Below are 21,243 nucleotides of genomic sequence, written 5' to 3'. Positions count from 1 at the left end.
ATCGTTGCCGCGCCCTCCTACTCCGTTCTTCGCCGATCATCCCTTTATCTTTATCATCAGAGACAACCGCTCCAACTCTGTCCTTTTCTTTGGCAAAATGCAGAATCTTTGATGCAACAATCGACTCTGAAGTAATTCTAAAGTAATTTGCAACACTCATGATGTCCAAACTCGATCAAATCAAATGCTTTAATTTGAAATAAAGAATAGATAGCACCAGTTGACATATTTAGTGACTTGTGACTCTTTCGAAAAGCCTGAATGGAACATGTACATATGATTCCAGGTGGGATCACATGGAATAGAGCAATGCCACATTCACCTACTCCGTTCATCGCTGACCATCCCTTCATTTTTCTCATCAGAGAAAACTGTTCTCTTTGTCGGCAAAATGCAGAAACCACTCAATGAATTATGATTTGAGGTTTTGAATTAATTTGCAACGTTTGCGATGTCCAACTCTATAAGATAAAATGCTTTATATTCTGAATAAAGAGACAGTACCTAGTACCGCACCAGGTTTCATATTTAGTGACTCATTCTAAAAGCCTGTAAAAAAACACGGATACATTTGGTTCCAGGTGTGATGATGATGATGATGATGAACGCAATGCCACGCCCTCCTACGCCGTTTATCGCCGACCATCGTTTCATGTTTCTCATCAGAGACAACCGCTCCAACTCTGTCCTCTTCTTCGGCAAAATGCAGAAACCTCTTTGATGCAAGAACTAAAAATAGACTTAGAGAATTGTACAGTTATGTCTCGTTGGCTCTTGTCGTCTCAGGAGACGGTACACAGCTTCGGTCGGTTTTTGTCTAATATCCTTTTGAATTGTCCAAAGTATGCATTGCTGCAACCATCTACATGCTTTCCTGTTCGATTCAATGGAGATTTGGATTTATAGGAGTAAACAGCAAAGGGAAGGTTAACAGCGAAATGGGAAATTGTCAAAAATGATAATTCTCTAAAAAAAGCATAGTCCTGAAGGAAGTGTCAGTAATTTATGTGATACTGTAAATGCAGAATTTTCGCGGTGGTTTTATGTTCACGGTTTTCGCGGTGAATTCTTTACCGCAAACTTAAAACCATCACGAAAAGCCGTTCCATTGTGTGACCTGTAGAGCTACTATTATTTCAACACGAACTCAAAACCACCGCGAACACTCCATTTCTCCCTACCACAAAATTATAAATCTTTGAACATTTCTGCATTTACAGATGACTCAACTCGGAGCGAGAGTGTGGGACAATAATCACCTGACACTTAACACAGAACTCAAAGTGTACCGTGCGTGTGTTCTTAGTACTCTTCTGTGCGGTAGTGAGTCCTGGACCACTTATGCCAGACAAGAAAACCGCCTTGAAAGCTTTCACCTTCGTTGCTTGAGGCGCATTCTTGGTATTTCCTGGAAGGATAGAATACCCAACACCACTGTTCTGGAACGTTCTTGCTCCCTGAGCATGCACCTTCTCCTCTGCCAGCGACGTCTATGCTGGTTGGGGCATGTATCCAGAATGAAGGATGGGCGCATCCCAAAGGACATTCTGTACGGTGAACTTGCTACAGGGAAACGCCCAGTAGGACGACCTGCACTGCGTTTCATAGACGTTTGTAAACGAGACCTGAAGCTAACTGACATAGACCCTGCCAGCTGGGAACTGATCGCAGCAAACCGCAACAGATGGTGCCATGAAGTCAGTGCGGGTCTAGCAAAGGGTCAGTCAAAGCGAAAGAAGCAACTAGAGCAAAGAAGACAAAGAAGAAAAGAGAGACAGCAGCTTCAGAACTCCTCTAATTTCATATGTCCAAACTGTGGACGAGACTGCCACGGCAGGATTAGACTTCAGAGCCACACGATAAGCTGCCGAATCCAGAGTGCTACCATCATCTAAAAAGATGGAAGGATGCCTACTACTTCTTTGCTTGTTGTCTGATCTACAGTCATACAAATCAGTGCATCAAACATTTTACTTCCTTGTGTTTCATGGTCAACTAAATTCCACCGAACAGGTTTATCCACACAGTCAGTCACTATATAAACCCACCATTGACCAGCTTTTGTCAGTACCGAATCTGAAGCCTTGAGGATCTGTACTGCCGTGAAAGCATCGTGCTGTCCGCACAAGCCGACACATTCGGCACATCGAATGCTGGCGTGTGCGCTGTTACCACGAGTACTGAATTACGGTCTTTAGACCGCGTTCTACTCCAAAAATGACGAGAAGGAGTTTGTTATAAGAAAGAATACGTTTTTGAATCGGAAAACATAGGTTGTGATTATTGAGTCGCTGTGTAGGACAGCGCCAGACACGTCGGTACACCATTTCTTGTCAAACACGCAAATGTATCAAGGTGAGTGCTACGTTTTGGGGTCTCAGTATGTGCAAGGAGGTTTAACCTCCTTGGTATGTGGTAAAATTCAATGGATTTGTTTACAATGAAAATATTCGACTTCATCTATGAACTATTCGAATTCTATTGGTTAATTTTCAGTGTCTGTGTGTTTAAGAAAGTAATGTACGGAGTAAAGGCCAGGTTTTGTTTATCATTTCGGCGGGTTGTGCGGCGTCTCCGGCGGTTGCGCCTATAATCTAGAACCCTCGACCGGGAATTACGGTGAGTTAATGCGGAAACTGCGATTTCTTTATGGTCTTAGTTTGGGCGTTTTGTGTGGCAGGATAGACTAAAATATAGCTAAGAAAGAATTGAAACGGTGGTGCCAGAATGAAGCTTGAGCGTGGGAATGATTGAAATGAAAGCTGGGGTATTGTTAATGTGTTATCCAGAAAACAATAGAGGCGGAAACAAGGCGTGCATTTGAAAAGGACAAGTTCGCGGGCAAAATCTTGCTCGGCTTGGTGCAACCAAAAACAAATCTAGTTCCCGCCTACAAAGGCGTGAACCAATCAGCTACTGTTACCAGTAGTGACAGGGGTGATTGACATCGATTCCTCATCAATATGCATGCTTTACAAGTGAGGAAAAATCAAGGCCTTTTTGACCACCGTGGAATGGAGTGTTTGCGGTGGTTCAAAGTTTGCGGCAGCGCTATAGTCACACACTGGTACAGTGTTGGAAAAATGTTCGCGGTGGTTCTAAGTCCCCGCGAAAATAGCAGCATAAAACCACCACAAAACATGTCTCCATTTACAGTATATAATACAAGTGGGCTTGTCGATGTCTGAGTTTTTTTCTTTTTCTTTTGACGTGAAGTTAACAAATCTCCGGCATCTCACAATGTACTACGAAGACGAACACTGCCTAGGAACATCTTAATGCATCTATGACATGTTTGCTACAACTAATTTTAAGACTAAACGCTCTATAGTGATTAGTCAAACATAAAGTAACAAGTAAAGCTTCGGTAGCTAAAACAGAGAAACCCAGTTTACCAATACAAGGTAATCAGTCATGCAAAAAGTCTTATATAACCAGTAAAACTGATAATGTTACGTTAACAGTTCTTCATCAAACCTACCGCAAATTGACATGTAACTCCAACAAAAAAAGAAATTCTATTAACAATAATTAATGATGAGTAGGTGCAAAACTTGAAACGTGTAAAGTAAGACGTGCACGTTGGTTGCAAAGATTATCTACGAATTCTTTGAACCAAAGGACGCGTACAACTAGACTATATCGATTTTCAAACTCAATTAACAATAAGAGTGTGTGCGATCTCTGTACTATAAATAAGAAGAGGTGCAACGTCATGAGTTTTAACAAATTTACCACGGAGCAAGAAAGGAGAATACAGTGACTCATGAAAGTAACACAAAAATATCTACTTCTTCTTAGTAACTAGCATGTGATGTTACCTTGTCAACGTATGTGATCAACCATACATCAAACTTTATGGCTACTACATGTACGTGAGGTCGCACCAGCTAGCCTATTCAATAATACATTGAATGTTTCATCGATTGATCGTAACATGAACTTCCTTTTCAGATACAAAGGGGTTTCTCAGTAGTCTGTCACAAGCTTCTGCTGTATATTTTTCACACACGCGATCTGTAACCAGTGTGAGTCCGCATATGTACCTTCAGATTAGACAACGTAGTAAATTGTTTGCTACACTCCTCACATCTGTACGGTTTCTCACCGGTGTGAGTCCGCATGTGTCTCTTCATGCTAGACAGCTCAATAAACTGCTTGCTGCACTCCTCACAACTATACGGTTTCTCACCTGTGTGAGTTCTCATATGTATTTTTAGGGAACCAAGCACACTGAACTGCCGACTGCACGCCTCGCACTTGTACGGTTTCTCACCAGTGTGAGTCCGCATGTGTCTCTTTAGATTTGATGGGGTACTAAACTGTTTGCTACACTCCCCACAACAGTGCGGTTTTTCCCCTGTGTGAGTCCGGATGTGTGTCTTGAGATCAAACAGCTTAGTGAACCCTTTGTTACACTCCCCACACTTGTACGGTTTCTCTCCGGTGTGTGTCAGCATGTGTATCTTCAGAGTGCTCAGCCGACCGAACTGCTTGTTGCACTCATCACATCTGTACGGTTTCTCACCGGTGTGAGTTCTCATGTGTCTCTTTAGTTCACTCCGGTAACGAAACTCCCTGCTGCACTCGATACACTGGTGGGCACGCGGAGAATTCAGTCCATTCCCTCCATCCTCTTGATTCAGATGGGATATCTTTCTGGCTGCCATGTTGATCAAACTCCAGATCCTGCAGTAACAATTCAGCATCGTAGATTTGTGTGGAAAAAAAACGTGAAAGTTGTATAACTTGTATTGGGGGAGGTACCATTTCGCAAAAGTGCAGTTTTTGCTGAAATACGCACATAGAAATATGGGAATGGTACATATTTGTAATTTTTTTTCAATATCAACCCCCAACATGTACACGGCACTTTTTAGAATAAGTTACGGAAAACTTTAGTGCAGTGCCACGTCGTCCTTGTCCATCAAAAAAGCGAAGCAAAAAATCCTGCCAATCTCTCATGCAGACACACATTACTAGACATCTACAAATAACTGGCAACATGGTGATTGCTAACACAGGGTCTGTTTAGCAGAGGCAAAATCTTACCATAGCAGATCCCTTGCAATATTTAGTGAGATCCACTTATAACTTACTGGCGGCTTGCTTGTAATGTTTTGGAACCAGTCTCTTGTTGGCCAAAATCCACCTGCATGCTAGTAACTCGATTTTGAATACATATGCTGCGTGATTAACAACGGACAGGTACATGTTTCATCTCTTTTCTATCACACCCTGTTTTATTACACAGGGCCATAATCATGAAACCGGCATCTATAAAAAGTGCTTTTTGTACTAACCGAGATACGCTGATGCTCCAAAGTACTGCAGGGTTATTTTTTCACAGCGACACAGATCCTCACGGCTTTAGGGTCGGAACTGACAAAAACAGAGCAGTCAATGACTGTTTTATATTGAGATTGCCTGGGTGGATAAAACCGGTTTTGTAGGTTGTACATGTACTATACTTGATTTCAAAACAAAGGGGAGAACGACTGTTTGGCATGTGTTAATTTGCATAAAGGGACAGACAACACTTGAGACACGTCAATGGTCGTACCAGTTGGTAGGTATTGTTTTTTGATCGATAAAGCGTTGAATCGTGTCCAAAATCTTCTTAGATAAAAAGAGGAATGGTTGGCAAGCAGAATTATGGGTTTTTACTTCCGATGGTGAAAGGTCAAAGTTTATATGCCTGACTACCCAAGGCCCAGCTGTAGAGAAAGCAAAAAATGGCGGAACCATAATACCTCGAGAGGTTTGAATTTCTATAGTTCATGTAATGTTTTGGATTCTTCTAAGTGCGTTTTCACATCACGCAGCGCATGCTCTCAAATCGTTATCTGCCATTGTTAAAGGATAAAGAGCAAGACTTATGGAAAACATTACAATCGTTCAGAGCAAAAAACGTATGCAAGACAACATTAAATAAAGTGTCGTGATTTATTGACAAACTGAAATACTGAGAACTGTTAACTAATTAAGAATGGCGTAGAATGTACAAGAACATGAAGTATTTTTCTAGGACACATTGTCTTGTCACAATACTAATGTAGATCCGGCAACCAGACAGCATAATTAGGAAGAAGAGGATAACTTTGCAAATAGCGATTGTTAACAATTAGTCACATATACATAGTTTACAAGATGACATTGAAATTTCGGTATGTAATCTAAACAAAGCCTAGTAGTGCTATAATAAGCAAACGGTAATGACATAGCATATTCGTGGCTATTGATATCAAAGTTACAAGTACAACTCCAGTAACTAGATCAAAAAAGAATACAACGTGCAGATAGACACTTTTACGTCGAGCGAACGGTGTCTTGTTGCATAACTACCTATGACTAACTCCTACATTCAACAGTCGCATTTTTACACAGTTCTATGTACGTAGTTCTAATCAGCAAACATGCATATATCGTAATCAAGTCATACGTTACCGTTATTATCTCCATGAAAAATGGAGATATTGTTTTGGGTGTGTCTGTGTGTGTGTTTGTCTGTCTGTTTGTCTGTTTGTGTTTCCGCACTACTGTAGTCAGCATAACTCAAGAACCTCTTGATGGATTACGATGATATTTGGTATGTGGGCAGGTGTTGTGAAGCCGAAGTTATAGGTCGTTTTTGGGCCCCCTGGTATGTGACCTTGGTACTGCAGCAGAACTTCAATTTTTGTATCTTTTGACCTGGACGTGCTGTGGTCTTGATTTTTTGGCGACAGATAGCTTGTGGTGTAATGAAGACGTGGTGTGGGTTTGGGCCCCCTAGCAGCTTGCTCTGGAACTGCAGGGGCGTTATCGTGAAAATCTTCTAAGGCGAATAACTGAACAAAGGAACGATGGATTTCCATGATATTTAGTATACAGGTAGCTTAGATAGAGATGTACACAATGAAATTCAAATTATGTTAATTAGGACTTAATTTGCATAGCTAATGAGGAAAATCTATATTTGCAGTGTTTTCCATTATCAGACTCAAATACATGTAACATACATGTATGTAGTTTATGGAAAGTGGATCATTAACAGATACCAATAATGCAAATAAATTCCTTATTTGCATAATTAATGCAAAATACCATATCTCATCTAATTGGAACATTATAGGACTGTCAATATGATACATAGTATGCAGGTAACGTAGACAGAGATATACATGATGCAGTGCAAATTATGCTAATTGTGACTTAATTTGCATAGCTAATGAGGGAAATTCATATTTGCAGTGTTTTCCATTATCAGACTCAAATACATGAAACATATGTAGTTTATGGAAAGTGGAGCATCAACAGATACCAATTATACAAATGAATTCCTAATTTGCATAATTAATGCAAAAACACCACTTTGAATCTAATTGGAAAATTATAGGAGTCAATACTGCAACATGTGTAGGTTAGATAAAGGTGTTTATAACCAAGCATATATTATGCAAATGTATAAGTCATTTGCATGAATAGAATTGTTCATGGAGATATGAGGTCGTGGAACTCTTGTTTAGATTTGATTTATTCATGGATATTCCTGAAAAATCTATATATGAGGTTACATTGCTGGAATAGATCCACATTAAAGATGTGTTATCTAAAACAACCATTGCTTCAGTAACGTATCTGTATTAGGCCGATTGTTGGTATCTTTACACACCATATACACTTGACTGGCGAAAGCTTTTACTCAATTTTTAGAGTCCCCCACCAGTGTGAGTTCGCTCGTGTCTCTTTGGACAAGACAGACCACTAAACTGCCTGCTCGATCACAGCTATACGGTTTCTCACCTGTGTGGGTTAACGTTCTCATGTGGGCAAAGCTTAACGAACTGCTGGCCGCACACCTCACACTTTATTAGGTTTTTCACCAGGGTGGGTCCGCATGTGTCTCTTGAGAGTTGATAGGTCTTTGTACTGCATGGTACACCCATCACACCTGTACGGTCTTTCACCAGTGTGAGTCCGCATGTGTCTTTTGAGATTTGACAGTGAAATGAACTGCTTGCCACACTCATCACACCCGTACGGTCTCTCCCCTGTATGTGTCCGCATGTGCACCGTCAGAGGACCCTGCAGGCTGAACTGCATGCTGCACTCTTTACACTTGTACGGTTTCTCGCCCGTGTGAGTTCTTATATGCGCCTTCAGAATACCGAGTCCAGAAAATTGCCTGCTACACTCCTCACATCGGTATGGTCTCTCACCACTGTGAGTCCGCATGTGTAACTTCAGTCCGCCCAATTGACTGAACTTTCGATTGGAGTCTAGGTAATGCTGCGGCTTCTCACCTGTGTGAGTTCGGATGTGTTCCTTTAGAGTAACCAGCTGACTAAACTGCCTGTTGCACACCTCACACACGTGCGGTTTCTCACCAGTGTGAATCTTCATATGCCTCTTTAGATTGCCCGCCCTATTGAAGTGCCTATTACACTCCTCACATGTGTATTGTTTCTCTATTTTCTGTTTGTCACAGTTTTCACTATCGTCAACTCCGTACTGTTGATCCATGTGTGTCGAACTTTCTCCCGACTTGTCCGACTTCTCTTCTTCTTTGGCTCTGCTTTCCATAATGAGCCAACAGCTGCAATAAAAAATATCTCATTTCAATTATGCTTATGATCAAATATTGGAGTCGATGACCGAACCTTGTGAATAGAACATATCACAGAAAAAGCGTGTTATGTAACATGACTTGAAAGCAAACATTGGTCTGTGAACGGTGTTTTGCTCTCTTACCGGAGAAAGGTTACACAGAACTAAGAAAAGACAGGACCAGTTGAAACTTGTCCAACTGCTAAAAGGACATATATTTTTTAAAATGTTTGTATTCTAAAATCTACACTGACAAAAAGATGTTTGCTCTATATGTAATCCACTTTTGAAGACGATTGAACTTTCTATCGACACAATCATGATGTCAATATACTGGTAAGATCTTTATTATTTCTGGACTAGTTGAGCCTAAAATGGCGGCGTAGAAAGTAACAGCCATAACATCGAATCGTTTTGTGTATATATATCAGGGCTCCAGCCAGCCTGAAATTTTATCCCGTAAGCCCAAAAATTTGTACAAACCTAACATATCGAGCGCCGAAGCCGCGAGGCGTCGCGCCATAGGCGCGACAATTCTAGGGGGGTCCGGGGGTATTCCCCCCCCCGTATTATATATTCTAAGTTCTTCCTTGCATCTTTATGTGTATCTATATAGCCGATAAAACCGCCATTATGTGTAATACACCAGCTGTTGTCCGATCTCGCCTCACGCAAATGTAGTCTGATCTTGCCTCATGCAAATCAGTTTATCATAACATTGTACTTCCTTTTGTTTGATGACTAAACATAACCGACAGAACCGGTTTAATCCACCCTGTTAGTCACTATAACCCCACCTTTAACTGCCTTGTTTCTGTCAGTCTCGTCTCTGAAGCAGTGAGGACCGGTGTCGCCGTGAAAACAACGTGCATTCAGTTGGGGTGTAGTTTTTGTGGTAAGTAATGTCTATGACTACTTTTAGCGGTATCTATTTATCTATTTGTGCTAAGGCCATATAAGGTCTGTAATCCTATACACTAGAATCTAATCGAAATCTGAGGTAAACACCGCCCAGAGTCACAACTAAAATGCTTTAGTAGCTACTAAACATATATCAGGTTGTTTCATCCAGGTTGCAGTTGATGCCGGGTAGATTTTGGAATATAGACATTTTAAAGCATTTATCCTTTTAGCAGTACAACAAGTTTCTATCTCTTTCTTACTTTTGTGTAATCTTTCTCAGGGTCAAATCAAATCAGATTGTCCGTTAAGGGAAGAAAACATCGTTCACAGACAAATATTTGTTTTCAAGTCAAGTTACATAACACTTTTTTTTTTCATGCAAGGTTTCTCTGTGATATGTTCTATCCACAAGTTTCGGTCATCGACTCCAATATTTGATCAAAAGAAATAATTGAAATGAGATATATTTTTTCGTACAGCTATTCGCTCATCATGGAAAGCAGAGCCAAAGAAGAAGAGAAGTCGGACAAGCCTGGAGAAAGTTCAACAAGCATGGATCAACAGTACGGGGTAGACGAGAGTGAAAACTGTGACAAGCACAAAGTAGAGAAACAATACACATGTGAGGAGTGTAAAAGGCACTTCAATAGGGCGAGCAATCTGAAGAGGCATATGAAGATTCACACTGGTGAGAAACCACACGTGTGTTTGAGGTGCAACGGGCAGTTTAGTGAGCTGACTACTCTAAAGGGACACATCCGAACTCACACAGGTGAGAAGCCGTACCATTGCGTAGAGTGCAATCGAAAGTTCAGTCAATTGGACGGACTCAAGTTACACATGCGGACTCACACGGGTGAGAGGCCATACCGGTGTGAGGAGTGTAGCAGGCAATTTTCTACGATGGGTATTCTGAAGGCGCATATAAAAACCCACACGGGCGAGAAACCATACAAGTGTAAAGAGTGCAGCATGCAGTTTAGCCTGCAGGGTCCTCTGACGGCGCACATGCGGACACATACAGGGGGAGAGACCGTACGGGTGTGGTGAGTGTGGCAAGCAGTTCATCGCAATGACTAATCTAAAGAGACACATGCGGACTCACATTGGTGAAAAACCGTACAGGTGTGATAAGTGCACCTTGCAGTTCAAAGAGCTACCAAATCTAAAGAAACACATGCGGACTCATACTGGTGAAAAACCTTACAAGTGCGAGGTGTGCAGAAAGCAGTTCAGTGTACTCTATTCTCTGAAAGCCCACAAAAGAACACATACACACAGGTGAGAAACCGTAAATCGGTCTGACCTGAAGAGACACATAAGGACTCACACTAGTGAGAGACTCTAAAATGGATTAAAATATTTCGCCATTCCAATCTATTGTGCATTTGCCATTTCAGTCTAGCGTGTGAAGATTGCATCACGTAGCTAAATATATATATATACGTCACTAGAGCACCTATGGTTGTTTTCAATGCCCGATTTTAATGTGGATCTAACTGTTTTCCCAATGTGACCTCTAATATACTTTTTTTTACATGGGAATGTACCTAAATCGTAGTAAAAATAATTTGATTGTCATTTACGTTTGACAAGAATCTGGCCCATTGCCGTGATCAAGTCGGCCCATAGATTTCCACAAAATAAGACGGCTTGGAAATGTGACCCGAGCATAACATACTTGTACATGTAGTAACAATGTCTCTTTTTCAGACAACTTCAAACTGTTGACTTAATTTGAGTTTTTTGGAGCCCAATACCGCCGGCGCTTGGGCAATCAACATGATTTTAATAAAGACCGCGTCTTTTTGTCAGACAACAAAAAAGAAAACAAAGAAAAAAAAGAAAAAGTTGAATTAACTTGAATAAAAATATGTCTGTGAAAATCATTATCGTGAGTGTGTTTGTGTTGGGCCGAGTTGACTAAGGAGATGGGCCGAGTTGACTAGGGAGATGGGCCGAGTTGACTAGGGAAATGGGCCGACTTGACTGGGCCGAGTTGGTAATGGGCCGAGTTGTCCGACATTCCGATATTTCCCACCAAAGTGATCTCTGCTTTACTGTTTTGTTTTAATAGTTTACCACTTTGATGACTCCATTGTTAAATAAAACTAATTATGGAAAAAATGTCATCAAATCACACCTTTCCGTGATCCATTGCTTTCGAAGGGTGCATAAAAATGCAGCATTTTTAACAATAATGACATAAATCACAGATGCTTTAGTTTTTGTTTGGTGTCAGTTGTTTTATTTTTTTACTGAAGTTCTACTTGTTACTTTATTACCTGTACATATGCAAGGCCATTAGAGTTTACAATCAGTTGTAACAAACATGTCCGTTATCAAATCAATGCATCATGATTGTATTCTAAGTATAGTTGGCTATAAGTTGCTAGCTATTTGAAACTTGACCATCTCAGTTTCACCAATGAATTGATACACGTAACGCTTTGTTGTCTTCATTTTCTTCCATTTTACGATTGATGTTGTCTGAGATCCCCTGAAATCAGTACATGTAACTTTGTAGTTTTTTTTGTTTGATAATCAACTAAATCTTACGAAACTCGTTTTCTCCGATACCCACCTTTTCTTCTGATTGTGTGCAAATTGTCTTATCTCTCGCTATGCAAATCAATGCATCAAATGGTCTATTAGCTTTTGTTTTCTTTTGTCTAATTCATTAACTATAGCCTATCGAACCGGTTTTATTGTCCCACTTTGTCGCTATATAAATCCGTCATTGACCTTTCCGTGTCCATCATTACCGACTCTGAAGCCGTGAGGATCTGTGGTACTGCGAAAACGTTGTGCAGTAGTTTGACGCGACAGCGCATCTCGGTACGTATTGATCTTAGTTTGTGTTTGCACCGTCTCTCATTGGCAAAAGAAAATGACCGCCTAGAGGGCGGTAATCGTCGGGTCAGCCGCTAGGAGCGTGATTTAGACATGCAGTACTGCTCAGTATCTAACCAATACTGTATTTTGAAACAGAACTATTCCATCCGGATTTAAGTCAACGAAAATGATTACAAGCCTAAATTACATTTAGTAATCAGGAATGTGAGCCGATGTTTGTCTTTGAACATACATTCGTCAATAGAGATGTTTTACACTACAGTAGTACACATTCAAGTTTATCCACATTCCAACAAAAGTCCACTCCATTAATCCAACGATATTGATATTTTCCTTATTCCAACAGGACCAGGAGTAGATCAACATGGCGGCTGGAGCTGCATCTTATCTGAAACAAGAGGAGAGAGGGAATGGAGATGGACAGCATTTACGTCGTACCCACAAATGTAGAGAGTGCGGCTTGGAGTGTCGTCACCCGAGTCATCTAAAGATACATATGCGGACTCACACCGGAGAGAAACCGTACATGTGTGAGGAATGCGGTAAAAGCTTCAATCAGGTCGGAGGTCTAAACAGTCACATGCGGACTCACACTGGCGAGAAACCGTACATGTGTGAGACATGTGGCAAGCAGTACGGCCAGTTGAGCGACCTAAAGGATCACATACGGACTCATACAGGGGAGAAACCGTATCGATGTAAGGAATATAGCAAGCAGTTTAGGACGCTAATACAATTGACAAGACACGTGAGAACTCACACTGGTGAAAAGCCATACTGGTGTGAGGAGTGCAGTAGACAGTTCACTGCGTGGGGTAGTCTCCAGAGACATAAGCGGGTTCACACTGGTGAGAGACCATACGTTTGCGAACACTGTAACGAGCGTTTTGGTCAGCCAAGCCATCTAAAGAGGCACATTAGAACTCACACTGGTGAAAAACCGTACACATGTAAAGTGTGCAGCAGGCAATTTAGTCAGCCGGGTAATTTAAAGAAACACATGCAGACTCACACTGGTGTGTGACAGAGTGTGTATGCAGAATGCAACAAAAGCTTTGAAGAAGACACACATGCCGACTGGCATTGGCAAAAGCCTGTCAAAGTCTTAGTCTGAAAATCGTGAACACAGCATGTAGAAAATGAAAAGCTTTAAAACTACTTTGCAGATGAAACGTCATCAACCATGATGTTTTGTTTACTAGGATGACCACTGATTTCGTCTATTTAGGTGGTGTACTCTCTAAATGGCCCCATTGTAAAATCAACTATAACTTCGGGGATATAATGTTACTTTAAAACGTTGATTTACACAATTAAAGTAACCATATATTGTCTCCTGATTCATAGCTTGTTGATTAGAACTAGACATAGTGTGTAAGAATGTTTAACGTAGAATGTAGAATAAAGACAGACTGTTATAGCCCTTTTTTTGTTTTCTCTTTTTTTTTTCGTTACTGAACTTATACTTGTCATTTTATAACTAATCACTGTAGGCATACTAGATAGATCATTGTTGTTGTTTAAAATAAGTCGTAGTAAACATGTTAGTTATAAGGTTGTTTTGTGTGTGTGTGTGTGCATTCACTGTGTACTGTAACATGCGAGACATTGGCAACCTTCCGCATCTGAGTTTCGTCGACAAACTATGAAAATATGACACGAAAAGTGTTGTATCTTTTTTGTGTTAACTATGTATTGTTAATTACGAAGTCGTTTTTCTTTTTCTAAGGATGTTGTCTAATTACAAGATCAGTAGCGTTTAGTTGAACTTGTAGCAAAATGTGCACCCAAAATACCTTACGATGGTCTTGCATATATTCTTCATCAATTTTCCGATTCGTCAACAGCACTTTTTGTCAGTTTTCAGCATTTCAGTTTCGTCAATAAATCACCTCATTTGATGTGTTATTGTCTTCCTTTTTTGCACGTATTTTTATGTTAACTTTGTTATCGTTATTTCATCTAGTGTTTTTGTAGTTGTCGAGTCTGATTTCCCCCTTTGCAAATCAACACATGTGGCATGGTTCTTTTTTGTTTGTTTCGCAATCAATGATTCACAACTCCCCCAGGAAGACACTATTGATATGGACATGCCGCAAAATGGCTCCTGCAGTTAATGATAAAATGCCACATTATGCACATATCAACAAACAAACAAACCCGGCCCACATGTCACAAGCTAAGACTCCGTTATGTTAAAGCAGAACATCAATGCGAGTAATGGGATCTGCTTAGCGTTTTCTATTGTATATACAATAGCATACCATGTATTGCATGGGACTAGAATTGCGGGATTTTGTGGAGCCGTTCATCTCTTTTCCTCACGCTTAGGAATGTCAGGTTATGATTTGAGACTGTGGGGTCTTTTGTGCTAAATGAAAACACGTCTAGAAACAGTTGTGAGATTAAAAAAAAAGGAAAACACACTCAATGCAGTACCTATCCCTTCATTTGTAAGGTACAAAAGACGACGACACTACAATAACGGTTGATTACAGCAACAGCACAGACTAAAACGTTAAAAAATATCAAGCTAATTACGCCATTTCTAACTTTCGCTGGGGTAATCAAATTTCTGAACCTTGACCTTTCACCGCCGAAAGTAAAACCTCGTGATTCAGCCTGCCATCGGTGACAGGAATATTATATTTACTTCTATTTACTTCTTTATCCTAGACTTTGATTTGATCCTAGACTAGATTTTGGAGACGATTCAACGCGATCCAGTAACAACACAAACCTATTGGTAAAACTATTGTCGTGTCTATTGTTGTCTGATTTCCTTTTATGCAAATCAGTACCACATAGCTTTGTTATTTTGTTTGTTTTGTAATAAAGTACAACTCATAAAACCGGTTTTATCAACCCACCCTGTATATAAACCCATCGTTGACTGCTCGGTATCTTCCACTACTGATTCTGAAGCCGTGAGGATCTGTGGAGCCGTGAGGAGCCGATATACACCGAGGTAAGCACTGACATTGGTTTTGGTATCCTGCATCTATCTATTAGTCTATAATTCTATCTATGATAACGTCATTGTGGCTAAAACTATAACAGCCTTTAACGAAAAAGAGAGGTAAGCATTACTGTCCGGGAGCATATAACGCAACATACGCACATCAATTCTGCTGACTGGCAGGTAGATTTGAGTATCACCCCGACCAATCGATCGCATTGAAACTCAGATTCGAATCAGCCATGACCCGAAAAGTCCCTTTCTAAGTAAAGTTTAAAGAAAAGTAGTAGAAACTATTTTTTTGTAAACGTTAAATCGCAGATACGTTCAATTACTTCCAAAGTGCCAAAATTGTCCATCTGAAAATATCTTGTGAAAGCTGACATATTCCAGCATCTCATTGGTGAGTTTGTTTTGTCAAATTTAGTCGTTAACGCAAAATTGCAAGGGATTTGTTGGGACATTGCTGATTCAAATCTAATTTCCAATGTAATGGATTGGTCGGGGTGAGAATGTCGAAATAGACAAAATTGGATCAAAAACTACAAGCATAATTAGTTGTTACGTTAAAGCCAATTTCGCTATGTGCATTAGTAACGGATGTCTGCTATGACGAGATTTGTAAACAGACGAAATGTTGATTTTCAACTACATTATTAGCAATAACAAAGCATGGAAGACTAACAGAATGTTGACACCTTTATATTCGAATTTCGTTACCTTCTGCAGATAACCGCTCCCGCTTAATTGACGTTTACTTACGTATTTTCCCATGCCCCCTGTGTCAGCAATATTATTATCTTATCCCTCACAAATTATGTCTTTGTCTCCCTATGCAAATCAGGGAATCTAATCTATACTTTCTTTTTGCAAGCGCAGTATATTGACCGTGACTGTCCGTCAATGGTACTTGGTTCAACACTGTGTCGCATACCATGAAGACCTTCCATGTTTGTTGTTCAACCTTTGCCTCATATGGCGAGATCTTCCACGTTTGTTGTTCAGTCTTTGTCTTATATGGCAACGGGGCAAGAAAAGCCTGGTAGCCTTGATTTGCATGACACATATGCGACCGCATCTAACCGCTATAACTGTTCGGAAATATCAATTTTCTTATGGAAAAGGCTACAGACACATTACACTTTTATGGGAGGATTTTTTTTTAATGAAACAAACTTTTGGCGACTGATGGGGACCTATTTGCGACTAATCATGGTTCAAATGGGGAGCCAATATTGGAAACTAGTTCGCAACTAGTTTGAAACTAGTTCGCTTCCATTCGCCAAGCACTTGCGTTTTTTTTTAACTGAAAAAAGCGTCACTAGCTATACAGGAGGCAATACGATATCTTAATTTGTATCATGCCAACAGGATCTGTGAGGCCGGAGTCTGATCAACATGGCGACCGGAGCTGTATCGCATCTCAAGCAGGAGGAGGGAGGGAATTGTCATGAGGAGAGTTCAACCCGTACCCACAAGTGTAGTGAGTGTGGCCTGGAGTGCCGTCACCCGAGTCATCTAAAGATACATATACGGACTCACACCGGAGAGAAACCGTACATGTGTGAGGAATGTGGTAAAAGCTTCAATCAGGTTGGTGGTCTAAGCAGTCACATGCGGACTCACACTGGCGAGAAACCGTACATGTGTGAGGAATGTGGCAAGCAGTACAGCCAGTCATCCGACCTAAAGGATCACATGCGGACTCATACCGGGGAGAAACCGTATCGATGTAAGGAATGTAGCAAGCAGTTTAGGAGGCTAATACAACTGACAAGACACGTGAGAACTCACACTGGTGAAAAGCCATACTGGTGTGAGGAGTGCGGTAGACAGTTCACTGCGTGGGGTAGTCTCCATAGACATAAGCGGGTTCACACTGGTGAGAGACCATTCGCTTGCGAATACTGTAACGAGCGCTTTGGTCAGCCAAGCCATCTAAAGAGGCACAAAAGAACTCACACCGGTGAAAAACCGTACACATGTAAGGTGTGCAGCAGGCAGTTTAGTCAGTCGGGTAATCTAAGGAAACACATGCAGACTCACACTGGTGTGTGACAGAGTGTGTATGCAGAACACAATAAAAGCTTTGAAGAAGACACACATGAGGACTGACATAGGCAAAAGCCCGCTTAAGTCTGAGTTTGACAATCTTGAACACAGCATGTTTGCAGATGATACGTCACCAACCGTGTTATTTTGTTAATTAAGCTGACCAATGATTTTGCGTATTTAGGAAGTGAACTCCCTAAATGACTCCATTGTAAAAATAACGGTAACTTTTGGGGAGGAAACGTTACTGGATTTACACTATTGTACTAACCATATTGTGTCTTGATTCATAGCTGTGTAAGAATGCGGCGGCGGAACGTAGAATGTAGAATAGAGACAGTGGCATGGTAGGACACCGTCGGTTTGACGTAAAGGCGTCATATTCTGTTATAGCTCTATATTTACATAGTCTGTTTTAGGTCTATATTTACAGTCTGTTGTAGCTCTAGGTTTTCTCTGTTTTTGGTACTAAAATTCTACTTGTCATTATCTGACTGTAGACATACTAAAAAGATTATTATTGTTAAAAGTAAGCCGTAGCAAACTTGCTACTTATTAGTTGTTTTCTTGTGTGTGCATTCACACTGCTCTGTAGTCTGCGAGACATTTGCAACCTTCCGCATCACAGTTCTTCAAGTATGCCTATATGGCACGTAATGTATTATGTATTTCCTGTTAACTATCGTAATTTGCGAAGTTTAACTCCTTTTCCAAAGGATGCTGTCTGATAACTAGATCATTAGCGTTTAGTTTAAGTTGTCGCAACAATGTGCGCTAGAAATACATTATGATGTTGTTGCATTATCATAGTCTTCGCTAGTTTCCTAATTTGTTAACAGCACTAACATAAGATGCTCGAGATTTTGTCAGTTTTCAGCATTTCAGTTTGTCAATAAATCACGAAACTTAATTTGTTCTTATCTTTCATCTTTTTCTGCTTGCTTCATCATGCTTTAACAACTGCAGATTATGATTTAGAAATAAGCGCGCTACGTATACGCGATGTGAAAGCACATTTAAATTGATCCAGAACCATCACATGTACGTGGTTTTGAAGTTTGCAATTAAACGAGAAAAACACGCTCAACGACAACAGCAAACCAAAACGTAAACAAATTCGAATCTCTCAAGGTATGTAGCTATTGCATAACACAGTATTTGTCCGCGACCTCTGTGGTCAATAGTAGGTCGGGTATAAAGTAGTGCGTCACAGAACTTGACAAAACCGTGGAAATAAGCCCATTCGCGGTTGCGACTACGCATGTGCAGGGCCTTCACCTTTGACACTGCACATGGTAGTCGCAACCGCGAATGGGCTTATTATTATGTGCACGTCAGCGTGACGCAAACTGTGGTGAATGGTGGAGGTACACCGCCGGGGGTAAAAAAAAAGTGGCTTTCAAAAAGAACGAGCAGGCAAACTTAAGCTCATTTTCACATATTTTAAGATTGTACACTGAAGGCAATTTTTGGTTCTTGTAATTTTATTGTGCACACGGCTATGAATTTGCACTGCACGAAATGGCCTCGTATCCCGGCGTATACGTACAGGGATTCCTCCGGAAATATTCCATATCCCGGTGCGGATTTAGCGTATCCGTTAATTATATCGGAAACGCTAAATCCGCACCGGGATATGGAATATTTCCGGAGGAATCCCTGTACGTATACGCCGGGATACGAGGCCATTTCGTGCAGTGTTGGAGGCGTCGAACCCTTTCCCTTTGGGGTCATTAACCATTTCAAGGCGAAATACTGTGTTCTGCTTCTTCAAGCTATATTAGACCATTTTTGCTTTCTCTGGGATAGTCAGGCATATAAATCTTGACCTTTGACCACCCGAAGTAAAAACCCATGATTTAGCTTGCTTCCTATTTTCACTGGCGACAGAAAAATATATTTCTTTCCAAGACGATTTGGGAAACGACTGTATCGATCAAGCAACAATACCGACACACTGTGGGGGTGTCTAATGTTGTCTAATTACCCTTGATGCAAATCAGCACATGCAAAAACGTGCTTCTCTCCTTTGTTTTGAAATCAAGCACATGAGTAACCTACAAAACCGGTTTATCCACCCAGGCAATCACTATATAAAACCGTTATTGACTGCTCTGTTTCTTTCATTTCCGACCCTGAAGCCTTGAGGATCTGTGTCGTCGTGAAAACACCCTGCAATACATTGGAGCATCAGCGTATCTCGGTAAGTAGAAAAAGTACTTTAGTTCCGGTTTCCCTATAATGGCCTTGTGTAATAGAACAGGGTGTTTTCCCCTGTTGAATCCATAGTACAGGCTTGTCTCTCAAAGATTCCGTGTTGTCTCTCCCTAATATACAAATAAGGGTCACTAATATACACATACTCTATGCTCTCTTTTGTTCGGTAATGAGATCTCCCTAGACCGGTTTTAAATTTATGGCTAAAACAACGAGTTACTAAGGGGGTTAAGTTAAAGGCATTTGTTAGTATACAAGTTATACAGTATACATGATTGTTCACAAAAATCTATACCGTTTAATTTATGATGCTGAATTGTTCCAACAGGATCTGAGGTTTAATCAACATGGCGACCAGAGCTGCTTCTCTTTTCAAGCAAGAGGTTGGACGGAATGGACAAGGACGAGATTCTCCGTATCCCCACCAGTGTATCGAGTGCAGTAAGGAGTTTCGTAACCGGAGTGACCTGAAGAGACACATGAAAACTCACACCGGTGAGAAACCGTACAGATCTAATGAGTGCAACAAGCAGTTCGGTCACCTGGGCAATCTGAAGAGACACATACTGACACACACTGGAGAGAAACCGTACATGTGTGGGGAATGCAGAATGGGGTTTATTCAGCTGGTTAATCTAAAGACACACATCCGGACTCACACAGGGGAGAAACCATACAGGTGTGATGAGTGTAGTAAGCAGTTTAGTGCACTATCAAGTCTAAAGAGACACAAGCGGACTCACACCGGTGAGAAACCGTACAAGTGTGAGGAATGCAGTTGGCAGTTCAGTGAGTTTGGTAATTTGAAAACACACATAAGGACTCTCACTAGTGAGAAACCTCATAGTTGTGAGACGTACAGCAAGCGGTTTAGTAACCTGTCTAATTTGAAGAGGCACATGCGGATTCACACTGGTGAGAAACCGTACAGACGTGAGGAGTGTAGCAAACAATTTACTACGTTGTCTAATCTGAAGGTACATATACGGACTCATACTAGTTGCAGACCGCATGTGTGAAAAATAGACAACGGAAGCTTGTGACAGACTTCTGAGAAACACCTTTTGTATCTGAAAAGAGTAAATGAAGGCCATGTTACGATCAATCCATGAAACATTCAATGTGTTATTGAATAGGCTAGCTGGTGCGACCTCGCGTACATCTAGTCCAAGGTTTGATGTTTGGTTGATCACTGACATTGGCAAGGTAACATCGCATGTTAGTTACTGTGAGGAAGTAGATATTTTTGTTTTATATTAAAGATTCATTGCATTTGCTCGTTCTTGCTCCGTGGCAAATCTGTTAAAACTCATGACGCTGCACCTCTTCTTATTTTAAGTACAGATATCGTACACACTCTTATTGTTATTTGAGATTAATAATCGATAGAGTCTACTTGTACGCGTCCTTTGGTACAAAAAATTAATTCGTAATCAGTATTTGCTACCAATGTGCACGTCTTCCTTTACACGTTTCAAGTTTGGCATCCTCTTAGTAAATTATCGTTAGTAGAATTTGTTGGAGTTACTTGTCAATTTGACGTAGGTTTGATAAAGAACTGTTACGGTAACATTATTAGTTTTACTGGTTATATAAGACTTTTTGCATGCATATGACTGCCTTGTATTGGTTAACTTGATTTCTCTGTTTTAGCTACTGAAGCTCTA

General features: G+C 40.7%; 1 protein-coding gene and 1 pseudogene across 1 annotated transcript; one reads left to right on the top strand and one right to left on the bottom strand.

Annotated features, from left to right (window-relative positions):
• Positions 1-3,872: 3,872 nt before the first annotated feature.
• Positions 3,873-8,575, bottom strand: LOC136441427 (zinc finger protein 678-like). Its single transcript, XM_066437710.1, has 2 exons — positions 7,880-8,575; positions 3,873-4,548 (listed from the first exon to the last, which is right to left on the bottom strand). Exons 1-2 carry the CDS (start codon positions 8,563-8,565, stop codon positions 4,005-4,007), a joined length of 1,230 nt encoding a protein of 409 aa, XP_066293807.1. The 5' UTR covers positions 8,566-8,575; the 3' UTR covers positions 3,873-4,004.
• Positions 8,576-9,950: 1,375 nt separating this feature from the next.
• Positions 9,951-20,595, top strand: LOC136441976 (zinc finger protein 271-like; annotated as a pseudogene).
• The last annotated feature ends 648 nt before the right edge of the window (positions 20,596-21,243 follow it).

This window comes from Branchiostoma lanceolatum, chromosome 9, assembly GCF_035083965.1.
Source record: "Branchiostoma lanceolatum isolate klBraLanc5 chromosome 9, klBraLanc5.hap2, whole genome shotgun sequence".
NCBI lineage: Eukaryota > Metazoa > Chordata > Leptocardii > Amphioxiformes > Branchiostomatidae > Branchiostoma > Branchiostoma lanceolatum.
This window is presented reverse-complemented; position numbering and strand designations above follow the sequence as displayed.

Coding starts and splice junctions, on each gene's coding strand:
- LOC136441427 (XM_066437710.1), bottom strand. CDS start 8,565: ATGGAAAGCAGAGCCAAAGAAGAAGAGAAGTCGGACAAGTCGGGAGAA. Junction 4,549..7,879: donor TCAACTCTCAAGAGACACAT/GCGGACCCACCC, acceptor TGAACTAAAGAG/ACACATGAGAACTCACACCG.